This window comes from Semicossyphus pulcher, unplaced genomic scaffold, assembly GCF_022749685.1.
Source record: "Semicossyphus pulcher isolate SPU_LCO1_2020_fin unplaced genomic scaffold, fSemPul1.0.p SCAF_19, whole genome shotgun sequence".
Lineage (NCBI taxonomy): Eukaryota > Metazoa > Chordata > Actinopteri > Labriformes > Labridae > Semicossyphus > Semicossyphus pulcher.
This window is the reverse complement of record NW_027211692.1, coordinates 10,517,291-10,533,223: the sequence shown is the minus strand read 5'-3', so window position 1 is coordinate 10,533,223 and position 15,933 is coordinate 10,517,291. Positions and strand designations below refer to the sequence as shown.

Below are 15,933 nucleotides of genomic sequence, written 5' to 3'. Positions count from 1 at the left end.
CAGGTTGCAGGTTTCACAGGATAGGAAAGGTGTAAATTCCTAGCTAACGGAAATATTTAGCTAGCTTACGGTACTGTTAGCTAGCTTACGGTAATGTTAGCCAGCAAATGGTTTTGTAATATTGCTAAGCACTAAAATTATTTGTCAGATTCCCTAGAGTTACTGTATATGATCTGCATCTTGAACAAAGCAATCAACATAACAGAATTTGAGCTTTTCAGAGCAAACTGGCCGCCATGTTGATATGGTCAATAACAAGACGCAGCATGATGACGTCATGAAATAGCTTGAGATCCTAGGAGTTGCAGTCATAGATTTTCATCCACAAAGGTGGTTGTTAGTCTAACTGGCATGCCCCAGGCAGAATGTCTGGAGAGTTAACAATGATGTTAGATTCATGTCATGTTTAGTCATGTAATTTCAGTATTAGAAAATAGCTGTAACGTTAGCTAACAGAAACAGCTCACAACATCCTTCCTCACTGTCTGACCTGTCATCTAGTGTTTACAATATTCAACTGAATAACAGAACTTTTTCCTCTGTTTGTCAGCTGTTCACTGATTTCTCTGGTGCACAAAGTTACCGACTAGCTGGTGGACATGGCGTTAAAATTAGCAGCTAACTCAGGAAATGCTCCTGTTTGTTGTATTAAAGGTTAGTAACAAATGAATATTGTATGAGTTGAGTACTTTCTTGTGTAGAAATGTACTCCAGTGGCAGTCACTTTGGACATCACAGTTGTGTGTGGTTAAAGACAGAGCAGAGCACCCTTCTGAGTTAAAAAGGGCTGCCCCAGAGGCAATAAAGCTAGCATATCAGAGGGCAAACACAGAGACAAACAGCTATTCACAAACACTTATGAGTGGGAGGAAACCAGAGGAAACCAGAAGAAACCAGTGCGGACAAGGGAAGACATGCAATGTCCCAGCTAATCTTGAAGTAAAGTTATTGCTTTTTCATACTGTAAAGCTAACTTTACATCTGTAAACGAATTGTTCAGACAGGAAACATCACTGTGTGACTTTTTTATGCGTTTTTTTATTTTTTTATTTTTTTTTAATACAGCTAGGCCTAACTATTCTTCCACCATTGTGTTTACTTGTAGTGATATCACACCAGATTGGGCAAGGCATGATTGGATTAATACAAAAAAACCCTAAACAAACCAGCTTAAATGTTTGGCACAAACCGACTTTATCCATGGCAAGAGCAAACGGAGCATATAAAATACACAATATTCAGAAGTACAACGCAACTAAGCAATGTTGAACTCATTCAACAGTATGTAAGATATCTGTTTTATTTGTTGCTGTACTTTAAAGGATATAAAATAGAGAGCGTGTGTGTGTCAAAGAACACAGTATGGGTTTATCCTGATTTATGTGACTGTACTTGTTATGTACTTACAATATTCACTGCTGTGAGGCAGGGGCTTAACTCTGGGTCAGCCTGTATTCAAGATAAGAAACAAGAAATCATTTAAATCCATCATTTAAAGTCAATAAAAATATGGCTGTCAGTGTGAAAGAAATAGCAAGCCAAATAGTCAAAGAAGAAGAGTTACCAGAGAGAGCCAAGTGCTAATGTCAGAACTTTATGCTTATAACCACCCCTTGCTATCACAGTAGGACTCTGATAACTGAAAAAAAGACTAAAAACATGCGTTGTGTTTGCTGACAATCTGCCTACTAAGGGACAGACTATGTTTATTGACGAGCTGCAGTTGTGGTTTTGTTGCCAGGGGGCGTCACCGAGCAGCTCAGGCAGGTGAATAAGCTCCTGTAGTTCACTGTACTCCTTCTGTGTGAGCTGGACGAGAGGCAGCGACACACACTCCGGCAGCAGAAGTGAAGCGGGTTGGATTCAACACAGACAGAAAAACCTGAATGCTTTTATTTTGTTTTATTGCTTCCTGTGCTTTATAAAGTCAAGACGCGCGGGGCCGGCGCTGCTCTCTGCGATGTCAGCCTCTGTTTGTAGGCGGGATGGGAAGAGGAGAGGGGGCTATATTCACAGACGCTACCTCGCTCGTGCCTGTTAATTGCTACCTGAAGACAATTAAGCAACAGTCGAGGAGCGAAGACGGTGTTTGGTGTCAACCTATAAGAAGCTCCTGTCTGCCGGAGCAGCTGGTGGATGTTGCGCAATGGAGATAAAGACAAGACTTCGAGCCGTAATGATGTTAATATGGATCTCTCAAGGTAAGCTAATTAATGCACGAGCAGGGCATTAAGTCGCGTGCTGCCATAAGTGGATCAAAAGCAGAGTTCAGTAGCAGTTTGTTAGCATTAGAGAAAGTGATAGCCTCAATACATATTTAAAACGATATTTATCAGGAGAACTGTGGTTTCCCCCTGAGAGAGACAGTACCTTCATTTTAAAAGCTTTTCCTGTCGTCAAACTCCAATTTTAACTGATTTAAGTCGAGAAAACAAACACTTTTTCGTTTTACTTGTTTATTCCACGTAGGAAAGCTGGTTTATGTTTTAATGCAATGGATTAAGGCAGTAAGTTGCAAAAAGATACGATAATTAAAGTACTTTATGCACTGTGCGACCTTTGACACAAGCGTTAAAACTTAGCTCATATCAAACGTACTCAAAGGCATCACTTCTATTCAAACTATTCACATTCATGAGCTGCTAATCGCCTGCTCATGTGTCAGTATACAAAAATAAAAGCCCCCCCACCTTATTTTTTTATCTCCAGTAAATATTTGAGTTCAAATGCAGGATCCAGCACGCTGACGAATCATGAAAAATTTAATTTTTATTGCTGTGGCTGCTGCTTGTCCTGTGTTCAAACCAGAGGTCCCCTTTTAGGCACACAGCAGAGTACTCCTCGTCTTAAGAGGGCATGATGTTGCTGCATGGTTGAATGCTTTGAAATGAAATTCAAGGAAGTCAAATGTTGCTTTTTTAAAATTATTTCTTTTTATGGTTATTGTCCCTTGTGAGGTTAAAAGAAACAGAAAGGCTACCTGAAAAAGCAGGATGTTTTTTACTTATTATGATGTGACATCCAATGTGCAAAATGTTCCCGACCAAGAATTGGCTTTTTACTGGTGCTTGCACGTATAAATGTGAGGATATACCTTTCAAATTTGGCAGAATCACACATCAATAACCCACAAACTTTCACATTCATGAAATGTTTTGCGCGGCTTTTACTAAACAATAATCAGACATAAAGAGTCTTTGTCATGTTTGTCTTTCAATCATCACTTTGGACTATGAGTGTTTCATTTGCAGCCAAAACTGAGAGTAGTTTTCCAGCATGATGCTATTACTTCACAGAATCACAAACAAACATTAATCTTGACAAGACGCGTTAAATCGTGTTAATTTGCCCCTTTATATCAGCGCGTACTCTCCATCATTCAGACTCTACTCAAAGAAGCCCTTTAGGCTCTTCTGACTTGGCCACTCTTGTTCCTGTCAACTGAGCTGCAGCATCATTCCTTACCAGATGTTGGCTTTCCTCCAGTGTGGAAATCCGAGATTGTTACAGCTTGTGTCTTTTATGTCAGGATATGTTTGGTTCAAACTCGGGTTGGCTGAGGAGCCGCGCTGGAAAAGACAAAAATGTGACATTAGATCCATCTTGAGCTCACTTTTGGATGCTGACTTGGAAAGTATGCATGCTGTCCTTTAACAATGCAGAGGACATCTGGCTTAAAATCTGTGTTTTTTTGGGGGGGAGCTTCTGCGTGGAAAGCACTGTGGCGTGACTTTATGTCTGCCGTTGATTTGGTGTGGCTGCTAAATGGAATGAAACAAATGAATGAGTTCAGTTTGCGGCTCACCGGCGAGCAACTCCAGTCGCTTTGTGTTCTTCTGATCGAACGGATCTCTTAATTTGCATGATGGATTTCTTCTCACATTTCTGACAGCGGCTAAGCTTCTCAAAGGAAAGAACCCCAATCCTGCCTGTCAGAAACTTTATAATTATTGCAGCTGCTGCACAGTAGATCCGGCTGGTATTGATGAAACAGAGCAGCTCATTGGCTTTTACATGAGAAGACCCGTAGCTAATTTGCTGCTAATACATCTCTGAATACTTAGCTCCATTCAGGATCATTTCATTATTCATGATCTGGGACAGATGCTGAACATTTTCTGGAGTTTTACAACCACTGACAGCGATAAATCATTTCCTATTTGCACCATCCAGCGTGTCCGCGCTGTGACGTATCACTGCTGTTCATCAGATAGCTCAAGCTGGCCTGAGGACAGGGAAAAGGTGACTTTGCTCCCTGCAGACTGAATGCACTGTTAGGTTGACATGCCCCCCTCTTGTAAAAATGCCTCTCTTTTTGGCCGGGCTATTAAAATATTGTCCTCAGATGATTGTGTTCAGTGACAGCTGGTTTGTAATGAGATGGGGGGCCTCTTGGCTCTGGTGTAAGCTGATGTTTGTGAGCCAACTCAGAGCTTTGGGTAATTCTGGTCATTTACCGCTGATTAACTTAACAAGAAATCAGTCGGTCAGAGTTTAAAATAAAAAAATAAAAGCAGGCTACGGTCTAAAAATCAAATATGAGTACAAAGCCCTCCTTTGGCCGCCATCAGCAGCTTCAAGAGTGTGACAAGAAAGAGTCTCATTCATTGAGAGATCGGAAGATACGCAGAAGATCACAAGTCCAAGTGAGGACCAAAGAGCCTTTTAGTTTGTGGTTCTAGATACAAGATGTGTGTTAAATTCAGTGGAGAGTTTTATAAGTTCAAAGCATAATGGAAATGTTATTGCTTGGGGAAACAACCTCATCTCAAGGTCTGCTGCCTTGTTGAGTTTTCAGCCCCTTCTGGTGGCCGTCAGCAGATTTCTCAGTCGTCCTTAAAATGGTTCATTTTTTGCTGCTGAACATTGAAGCAACATTGCTAACAGCATGCAACAGGGCTGTCACTTTTACGCTAATTCTAGTGTGATCTAATGTGAACTAAAAAGTGTTTTCGTTCAGTGGCGTGGCGGGACGTAGCTGCTCTGTGATCCGATCCTTACAGATCCCCTCCCACGATTTGATACGCATGTGAACCGTGGATTAATTGCAAAATTTAGCCGTCGTAGTGTGAAATAGTGCGGCTGTTACTTTTTTAGCAACAGCTCGCTTAATCTAGTGAGACGACAGACGAGAGGGATGAGGGTTGTGTTTTATTCTGGAGCGAAATGAGGGGTTGATTGTGCACAAAACAAGCCGTTGTGTTCATCCCGGTCTGTCAGGGGCGCTTGTGTTGTAAAGTTGACAGTCGGGGGTCGTAGAGGAGCTAAAGAGCTCGAGAAGCCTTCTGCATCATTTAATTTGCAAGTATGGGAGCACTTTGGCGTCCCTGTAAAATATGATGCTGATGTAAGAAGTGTGTTGGTAGTTTGTCACAAGAAAGCTATTTAAGAAAGGCATTAAATCAAGCACTGCCAACTATTTTCAACCTGGTGTGTCAGTAAGGAGTGAGGCTGACCAACACCTTTTTACTGTGGCGTTGATAAGACAGGGTTAAATCAGACATGTCTAGAAGTGCAAGATTTTTATGAAAGGATGAGATCAGAATTGGCTACGCATTATCCAAAGCATCTTCTGAGTTGACCTCCAAGGCAACGGAAAGTTACGTGACTTTGAGAGCTCATTACCGAACAGCAGAGTGGGAGAGTCCCGTGCAACAGACGCACCCGCTCTGCGAGAGTCACACAGGCAAAAATCTGGCACAGTTACTTAGAGGAGAAGTAGCTGAGTGGTAGCTAGAGAGTTGTGAAGCATTATCCGAGTCACCACAGATTAGGGCAGTCAGTGTTTCCCAAAAATCAAGTTTGAACAAATTAGAAATGATGCCAAAAATGTGAATGAAATGGGAGGCCTGCCTGTCTGTGTGCCCTTGAATCTGAACGGGTTATTACAGTTCAAATATGAACTTTCTTCTACATGACTGAACGAGTGACTGAATCTCAAATTAAAAGTGACAGCTCTACCAAAGATAAAGTCAAGAACCAAGTACATGCAGTGAGTTAAGGCTGGACTGTTGCCAAAGATGGGTTGCTTTACTCATGTGGTCAATTAAGCCTCCCAAAGTGGAATCTCATGACCCAGATTGACCACCTCCTTGGCAGGGAAAGGACGGTGGTTTCCCATTTTCACAAAAGCAAGATTGTCTCACGTGCTGAAGACCAAGCAAGAAATTATACACCTACTTACACTTAGTACACAACGGCAAAAAACAAGATGATACTCTTTTTCAGTTGTTGATGTGGACGTTTCAGAGAAAGTCCTCCAAATCCTCTAAATGGTTGGAGCACTGAAACTGCACTACTGTGTCCATGATCTTACCTCTAAAAACAAGGGTTATACAGTACATGCCCCGAACTGAGGGAGACATATCCATCGACCACACATGCCATTAGAGAGCCTTAAATACACTGGCCACCCATAACTTACAGAACAACCATAGGTCGACTGAACTTCATCCAAGGTTCAGGTCACTGTCCGACCTAGACCCAGCCGTACACCAGAGGAAAAACTTGAATCTAACCACTGAGAATGTGGCCATCAAAGAGTTAAAAAAAAACTGAGTAACACAAATAAGGAGCAGGGGCATCTCCTCTACAAAAGAAGTCGGCCTTGAAGGAGCTTTTCAGGAAAACTTTTGCAAGCGAAGACGCAGGCAAGACTTTCGCCAACACCATTGAAGCCGACAAGGCAGCCGGCTGCGTGCCAGCGGCTGGTGATCCACTGGCATAGTGAAAAAGCAATGAATGAACAAACTCCTCACACTGGCATAACGGTGGGACGCTTCCTCGCTGCGCTTGGCACTTGAGTTTGTAGCGAGAGAGAGTTGTGTGCAGCAGGGGAGAGTGACTGCAAAGAGGCTTACCCTCTCCCCAAACAATGTGGACATCCTCATGTGGTTGAAAAAGAATCTCAGGTCTGCTTTGATTTCTTTCCCTTTTTACTTTCTATATGGTTTAGACACAGGCTGATTTTGACACTTCAAACATTGGACTTGACTTTTGTTTAATCCAGAACAATAGACAAATGTTCCTTGCTTTAAGTATTTATAAATGGACAGTAAAAGATATTTTGCAGATCCCAAAAATGATCTGTGGTTCAAAACGGCAGCACAATCCAATCTCAGAGTTTTGTGAACGGTGCATCCCTGTTCTGTTCAATCATCAAAAATTTAAAAGAGAAGTCTGTTAATCTGCAAATAAGGTCATAATAACCCTTTGTATCATGCATTTTTCATTCATTAGGCTTTTTCTGCACAAAAGAAAAGCTATTTCTTCATGTACCCAAGTCTAGACAAGAGAAGAACTTATTTGGTACTCGCTCATTAAAGGAATATCTTCTTTTCCTCCACACGGTGAGGCTCATTAATTTAGGACTGGTCTCTGATTGGAACTTGGCCGACACCCAAAGTCAAGGTCATGGTACTGGGACTGAAAAGGTGCGATCGGTTCATCCTTACTTCTTGAAAGCAGCAGCGCAACAGGTCAAATGTGGCAATAGGACTTAATAGATTTATTCTTTAATATTTCGCTCCTATATTTTTTCACAACCCCTGCCAAAGAGGTTATGTTTCTGGTAGGGAAGCACAGTATTTGATTGTTTGCCGATATCCGATATGTGGATATTTTCCAAACCTTTTTGCCGATTTCCATACCGATATGTTAGGGACGTGTTTTGTTTTTTCTCCCCTGTTGTGGAATTGATTTTTAAAATGTACACATTCACTGGGCAATATAAGAAAACTACTGAAACTTAGGTTATGTACAAAATGCCATATTTATTTGTAACATTTTCTTTCAAATAAAACTGTAATATTCCTACAATGTAGACAGGCTTGGATGATAGCTACAACAAGGGCAGATTTCACCTATTGCACAGAACAAATGCTGACTTTGAAGAACTGCCGTACTGCAGACATCTTGCACCCTTCCTCACGCTTGATGGAAGAGGGAGTGCAGGCAGTTCGTGCGCAGTTAATGTCGTAGCATTACATCAAGCCTTTTAGGGAATCAGCGAACATTTAGGCGTCATTAAAGAGCTGTTATCTGTGGAAAACTATTGGGCAGATATGTCATTTTTCTGTAATGATGGCAGATAACATGCTGATAATATCGTGCATCCCTAGTTCCCGGTGCTGTTTCTTTTTTAGAAGGATTACGAAAAAAAAACACTTTTCAACTTTAAATGAAACTTGATGGAAGGGTGAAGCAAAATATTTCTAAATATTTAAAATAACGTGGTCTTATTTGCAGATTTGCATAACATAGGTGACCTGACTCCTCGCCTTGGCAGAGGTCTGCGCTCTCTGAATGCCCTGATTGTTCATTTTTCAGTCTCGGTTTTATCCTGAGCAGTTGGTCAACATATATATTTTCTCATAGTTTTCAGTTATGAAACACTTAATGGCACTCTTAATTTGTTCGAGTCATAAGTCAGTTATAGTGCAAAACAAATGTATTTAACTTTGTTGGTGTTTTAAATAAGTAAAGTTTAGGAATTTTAGTTGTTGACAGAATCTCCTCATAGAGAAAGCTGGTCAGTTTCTCTCCGCCTGCAGACTAATTAGCTGTAAAACACTAAAAGCCGTCACTCTTTCTTGTCACCAGCTCAATCTGCTGCAGAGAAAACAACCTGATGCTGAACATCCTCTGAGTCACTCTATCAGACTGAATTTATCTTCTGTGACTCAAACTGCTGATTTGCCACCAGTTTCGTGACCCGGAACATTTGTTAGTGTGATGCATACCTTCGTGTGGGTGTTTGACAACGGGGCCTAATTGACCACAGTCTGCAGTGTGAGCCACGAACACACAGAAGACCCCCGTAGAGGGACACGCACTGATCGGAGGCGGACAGAGCCGGTGTTACCTAAAAGATCCTCTCATGTAAAACTGGGTCAAATTAATTGGCTCGCGTTGGCCACACAATAAAGAGGACAGCGGTGCGCCGATTTTTTTATGTTCGTACTCAGCTGCTGCATGTCCAGCTTCAGTCGGCGTCAGTGACGGTTACAGCGGCGGGGGTGACAGGTGTCGATTGGAGCTTTGCATGCCATCTCATCAAGCTGATGTTACTTTGACGCAGGTGATCAAAACAATGTGTATGTGCTGACTGAACTTTAAAGGAAAGGCGACTACATTATCACCGACACAGTACTGAGGACTGTCTTTCTCAGCCTCCTGCTTCTCCCCTCATTACTACAACAACAATTAATTCATTTCAACCTTTTCAAACCGTCAGCAGCTTGTTTTTTCTCTCCCCTGCTCCGAAGGTAACATAATTACATTTAGGCATTGCACGTTTTAGCTGATGCCCATTAAAAGAAACACCCCGACTTCAGACAGAAAAATGTAGCACACGTTGTGAACCATTATGTTCGCCAAAACTAATCAGCGTTCCTCCCGCTGAACGTCTCACTTTGATGTTTTGAACTTAGCAGTTTGCTATCCACAGCACACTTTAACAATCCAATAACAGCAGTCGTCATGCTTTTTCAGGATGGAATAATTCTGAACATTTGAAGCTCTCACTACAGTACAAGTAAAACGTATAAAGAAGCACCGTCTGCCTACATCATGAGTCTTACATCTCTTTGGTTTCTTAGGGAAGATGAGTTATCAATCCCATCACTGAACCAGTCCAACCAATCAATACGTACAGAGCTAGTCTAATGAGTTTAATTGTCTGTGAAAACAGATGATGTAATTGCAAAGTAGTCAGTAGAAATCACTCGTTACATTTCACGACATTAAAAATGGTAGTGCACTTATATAGCTCTTTTTTTAGTCTTCTGACAACTCGAAGCACTTTTACCCTACGTGTCACATTCAGCCCTTCACCAATCTCGGATCCCATCGGCAACAGTCTGAGGACGATACAGCCTCCGGGGACAACAGTGAACATGCCAGGCGTATAGCCAGCGGTTAGCATAAACAACTTCCAGTCAAGACTTCCTCTTCCACGTGCTGCATTGTTTACGGAAAAAGAACCCCTTTTTCTTGTTATTGACTTTAATTAACGGGTCTTACCTTTGCTGACATTTTAACATCATGATGCAGATTAGTAAGAAGTAAGAATGATGCTTTGTCAGGTCTGTCCTCAAGAGGAGAAGAAAACTACTTTTAAGATGCTCGTTTGTTGAACGGAGGTCGGATCATTTCTGATGCATTTGGGAAAGTCGGGAAATCTTAATACTGATTGGCATCAAGGGAATTTATCTCTAGTTGAATATTAGATCTAGAACAGATTGTTAGCTGTTAGCATGCTTCCATTTATAGAGATTATTAACAAACTAAATCGTTGTCAGATCACACTGAAGGGAGACGAGATGTCATTACGGCACATTATTTCGGCTGCTTTTCCTCTCCATACGGACTGTTTTTCTTGCATACGCTGCAGCCTGCTGATAGGTCAATATTACTCGGACTAACAAGCGTAGTACAAACGGAAACCAGAACACTTGCCGTCCCTAAAATCCACGTCGCTCCCTACAAGTTATACGTTTCTATGTAGAATCTGTAAACATAGATTACCCCTTCACACACACACCCTGATGGCAAAGGCTACTGTGCAAAGTGCCGGTCTCAATCAGGACTAACTACATTCATACACCAAAGGACACTTTTACATGTGACTTTAATGTGTCCTTTTTATGCCTTTATTGCTGAAGCACATATTTCCTGTGACAGAAGTACTTCCTTCCACATGGACTCACTCGTGTAATGATGTTGACTTTTTGATATTTAATGTACTGTGAGGAGTTTTTAACTGGTTATGAAACACACTGAATGTAATACTCATGCCTCTATATGAGCTACAAAAGCAAACGAGACCATCAGAGAGGTAACTGAATATTTCTATATAGTTATTTTAAATACCCGTCGCACGCTGCCACCGTGTCGGATTCTAACAAATCGATTTACAGTATTTGTTTACGTTTTCCAGTCCTCATGACTCACACACCTATCCGTCCATTAGCTACACCCACTAATCTTTTAAAGGGTCACTGGGGGGCTTAATTGGGCGAGAGCTTCTGTACAGTCTGGACGTGTCACCTACCAATCGCAGGGCTGACACATAAAGACAGACGGCCCAATTACGCTCACATTCACACCTACGGGCAATTTAGAGCCACCAGTTAACCTGCAGGTGGGAGGAAACCGAAAGCAGCAGGGAAACAATGCACTGATATCTGTGGGGGCTATAAGATCTGCTGTTGTATACTCTGCTTTTTTGGTCAATGACAGATTTAAACCTGCAAGTTGTGATATAGTCAAATTCATGTTGTAGAGTAATTAAACTATTCGGTGCAGTGAATCATAATGACTCACAGTGAAGCTGCTGTTACTGCTGCCTGACATGTTGCACCTGTTGTCACCTCTTGATCCCATGTTCCGTCTTCTGTATCTAATGATGTGGCCACTGGTGACCAGTCCACCACGGAGATGAGACCATCAGAACACAGTTCAGTCTTCCCACTCTGCCAATTAGCTCGTCCTTGCGCTCTTTAGTCGTACCTACAGCCTCTGAATCACTGACGCTCTGCAAAGCATCCAAATGAGCTGTGTTGCATGCATTCCTACCAACCGTGGGTTCGCCTGCTGATCGTAGCCCATAAATGATGCATCTCGGAGGAGTGTGTCATTTACACACCAGGCGTGGGCGAGGGTCGTGATCATTTGGACCAGGTGCACCCTGGGAAAATGGCACACACTAATGAGGAACAATCCCTCTTTAAATGAGACCTTTGCTCCGGGTTTGAAACCAGCGTGTGAACTTCAGAGACGAGGCATTCAAACACAACGCGACGCGCTACCTATCGTCTGCAGTGACATTTGATTTAGCGAGAGGCATTCATCCCGAGGTTTGAGACAAAGAAATCCTATTAAAGCTGGTGTTCGTGTTTAAAGAAAGCTGTGTCAACCTGCGGAAATTAATTTAAGACATCTTCTGCAATTCATCACAATTACGCCGCTCCTTTACCTGAAAAGCAGCGTCAAAAAGTGTAACTGCAAGAGGTTTTTTACTCCTGGCTCCTGCTGTTTCATCAGCATTTTAAAATGTTTGCTTTTATCCCAAAAGGAAGATTGATTTTCAAGGGTAAAATGCGTGAAAACTGCTGGTCTGTAAAAAAAAAGCCTTTATTCTCCCGACTTTGTAGTGCAGGTAGGAGCTGGGCTGTCTTGTGGCAGCAGATGAGTTTTGCGCTAAGACGTTGGAAGATTATAGTCCTGCCTGGCTCTTCAAATGGGAGATGGGATTTTTTTTCCCCGTGTGTAGGGTTGGATGGGTTTCCTGCCGCTCTGTACTAGTGATAGGTTAGTTTTAAAATGGTGGGCGATGGGCCTGTAAAGGGTAGTATTGGTTTGTTTGGAAGCAGGATGGAGTCATCTGAGCAGCGAGAGGAGATTAGTATTCATTGAGGAGCGAGAGGCATCCCTGCTCCTTTCTCCTGTTGCTCGACCGTCTCGCCAGATGGAGGGGAGGGTTTTTGCAGCCAGATTAATGCTGTCATCTGAGGTGTAACCTGGCCTTACTGGATTCAGGCGTGGTTGTGGGAGGCTAAAGAAGGTCCTTCATGTCAGTCCTGCGTTTGAAGCAACTCGGACTGACAGGCTGCAGTTATTCCTCCTGACAGATTAAAACTGCATTACGCTCTCATGTTACTCGCATGTAATGCACTCTGCAGGGGAAGCTTAACCTTTTCTGTCTTTCCTCAATAGTTTCAGATAAAAAAGCAAAACTGATATACTGTATGGTCATATTTTATCGGTCAGAATATTAGGCATCTAAAAGGTGCTCAGAGTGTATAAAAAACAGATTTTATCTATGGTGGAGGCTCTTTGGATGGTCGAGATGGTTGGTGAACTAGTTTGGTTCGGACTAAAATATCTCAACAACTATTTGAGGGATTGCTATACAATTTTGTACATTGACATTAGACATTGAGACGTTCATGGTTCCCAGGGGATGAATCTTAATTAGTGCCCCGAGCACCGACGGGTGCGACGACCCTTTTGTAATGCAAGGAATTCTTCTTCTTTCTTTCTTTCTTTTTCCATAAGAATCGCATTTTTGGAGGTTTAAACTTGCTCATGGGGGCGCTGGTTTGGCTCGGTTGGTAGAGCAGGTGCCCCATGTATAGAGGCTACAGTCCTCGTCGCACTGATCGCAGGTTCGACTCCCGGTCTGCCGATCCATTTGGTGCATGTCATCCCCCACTCTCTGCTCCCCACATTTCCTGTCTCTCTTCAGCTGTCCTATGAATAAAGCCAAAAAAAGCCAAAAATATAATCTTAAAAACTTGCTCATGGAACTGTGCACGTGTCAGGTCTATAAAATGTTATAATTTATGTGCCTCTGGCATGAGATCGGCAAAATGGCTCTGTAGCGCCCAATAGAAATTTTCATTCAATTCTTTCCTCTAGCGCCACCATGAGGTTGACATTTGTGGTTCAGGGTAAAAAAAAAAATCGGCGTATCTATTGAATGGACTGCTGTGAAGCTCGCTACAGATATAAAGCCTCGTGAAACTTTAATGACCGGTGATCCCGTTACCTTTCTCTAGCAACACCAAAGGTCTGATATATGGAAACAAATTCCTGCCAATGTGATACCAGAAGTCCTTTTAATGAAATCTCAAAATGATGAGAAACTTTTATAAAATCAGAAGCAACTTTCAAAATGATGACTACTTTTTCACAGAATGAGTTAGTATCTTAAAATAACAGGTTAGTATCACACAATAATGACTTGGTGTCTCAAAAGAAAGAGATACTCTTAAAATAAAGACAGAGTATCCTTAAAAAAAATGACGTACATTCTCAAAATAGTAAAATAAATCTCAAAGTAATGACCAAATTTTCACAGAATGAGCTTTCAATGATAGATGATTAAAAATCTCAAAATTAGATCTCCGTTTCTCATTATTTTAATGTATTTCATAATGTTTTTTAGTAATGAATTACGAACTAGTTTTGACGATGTTTGTCATAATGACTTAGAGGATCTTTTTTTCATTACTTTGGCATACATGGGCTTCCATACAGAACAGCTATGAGATTGCAAAGACATTTTGGGCAGCAAGGTTTGATATTAAAAACGATTTTCTGTGCTTTAAATTACCTGCTCACCATCTACATTATGTTACACCAGATCCTCCAGCGTTGGTCTTTGTCATCTCCATAAATTCCCTCGCTTCATTTTTCTGCCCCAAAGTGTTTATTTCAACTGGAACATCAATTTAGTTTGTGGATCAAATTTTCGCTCCGTTCGGTCCCTCTGGTCGTGAGGCAATTTCCATTAGAATTAATACCTCAGGGGTGTTGACCCTCAAAATAGAAACAACCTACCGAGCAGAATACGAGGCCAAACTGTATTTTATAATCTCAGTGATCTGTCAAACCCGGGAGTAATTGGCTCTTTGGGATAACTGAGAATTGAAGCCGGGTAGAGTAATGACCTTACCATCACACGAAGTGACACTCCTGTCTGTAAGCCTCCACACATGTCATTAGTATGAGCAGCGAGCTTTGATAAGAGAAATTCCTTCACAGCACCATCACTACTGTAAGCATGTCTGCACCAACTGTATCGACTGTATCCAGGTGAGATTCACATTTACAGGACAATTTAAGTTTTTTCTTTCTACTTTACTAAGAAAATTATCTTGTGTCGGGGTTTCTTTCCCACATTTTCACTTATATAATATAATATAAACACACAAATCACAATAAGGCTGCTGTGCAAGACTTCAAACATGAAGCAGATTTAAAGGATTTGCAAATTGTTAATTTGTCTCATTTTTTTCAGACGTTGGTTTTGGTTTCAGTGCATTAACACATATTTGTAGAGCATTGATCCTGCTCTCCACAATAAGAATACGTCCAGAAAGCAGTTATTGCTTTGTTGATCAGCCCAATGTTTTTGACGTCATTCCAACGTCTTTTTCTGACGTCAACCCAACATCAGTTTTTGATGTCATTCCAACGTCAGGTAGTGACGTGAATCCAACGTCAGGTTCTGACATGTTCTGACATCAACCCAACGTCCGTTTTTTGATATGAATCCCACATCAGGTTCTGACGTTTATCCAACGTCGGGTTCTGACATCAACCAAATGTCAACCTCAGTAATAGGGATGCCCGATATTGGATTTTTTGCCGATATCCGATATGCCGATATTTTACAACTCATTCAGCCGATTACCGATACCGATATTTTTTTCCCACACACCTAATTGCAGAGAGCATCAACTCTCTTCTGTATTGGAATTAGCGTACAGTATAATGGTGATCACATTTGTTACAATGGTCGGGGTGACGGGTCTTGAGATGGTTAATCAAGTTTGTAGTACTGAAAGACTTTGCCTTGGCTCGTCCTCGCATCACCGAAGCTGAGCAGTCATTGCAAATAGCAGTTTTGCATCTATTTCGGACACTTTGAAAAACTTTTGGCTTCTAACTCTCTCATGCTGCAGGTAGACACATGTGACGTCATCACGCTGCGCCGCGCAGGTCTTCTTCGTGCCGGGGACATTGCGCCGAGGTCGGGCATTTAATCAAGTGTGCAGCAGCCCATTTTTGTATTGGTTATTATTATATCGGCGGATATCGGCTGATGATATCCGATAGTTCATTTTTAAGCCAATATCGGCCGATACCGATAACGTGCCGATAATATCGTGCATCCCTACTCAGTAACCAAATACCACTCATAACGACTTATTTAGTGTCAATGAGTGAACAACGGATCTGCATGTACAGGAGGTGATTCTTTGACAAACACTGCTCTGTTTAGTACTGCTTAGTATATTAGTTTATTTAATGGGGGCAACGCACAACACATTTACATCTACTGTCCCTTGGTACAAAAATATATCAGTATGCATCATGTTTATATCTCCACATGGTGCCATTTCCTGTGGTATCATCTGAAAG

The 15,933-nt window shown here is 41.7% G+C and overlaps 1 protein-coding gene across 1 annotated transcript in view; it reads left to right on the top strand.

Moving 5' to 3' along the window:
- Window positions 1–2,135: 2,135 nt before the first annotated feature.
- esamb (endothelial cell adhesion molecule b) overlaps window positions 2,136–15,933 on the top strand; it is a 46,672-nt gene continuing 32,874 nt past the window's right edge. The window contains exon 1 of the mRNA XM_069669058.1: window positions 2,136–2,201. Within this exon, the coding sequence (XP_069525159.1) occupies window positions 2,147–2,201 (55 nt within the window). The 5' untranslated portion in view covers window positions 2,136–2,146. The remainder of the gene's footprint in view (window positions 2,202–15,933) is intronic.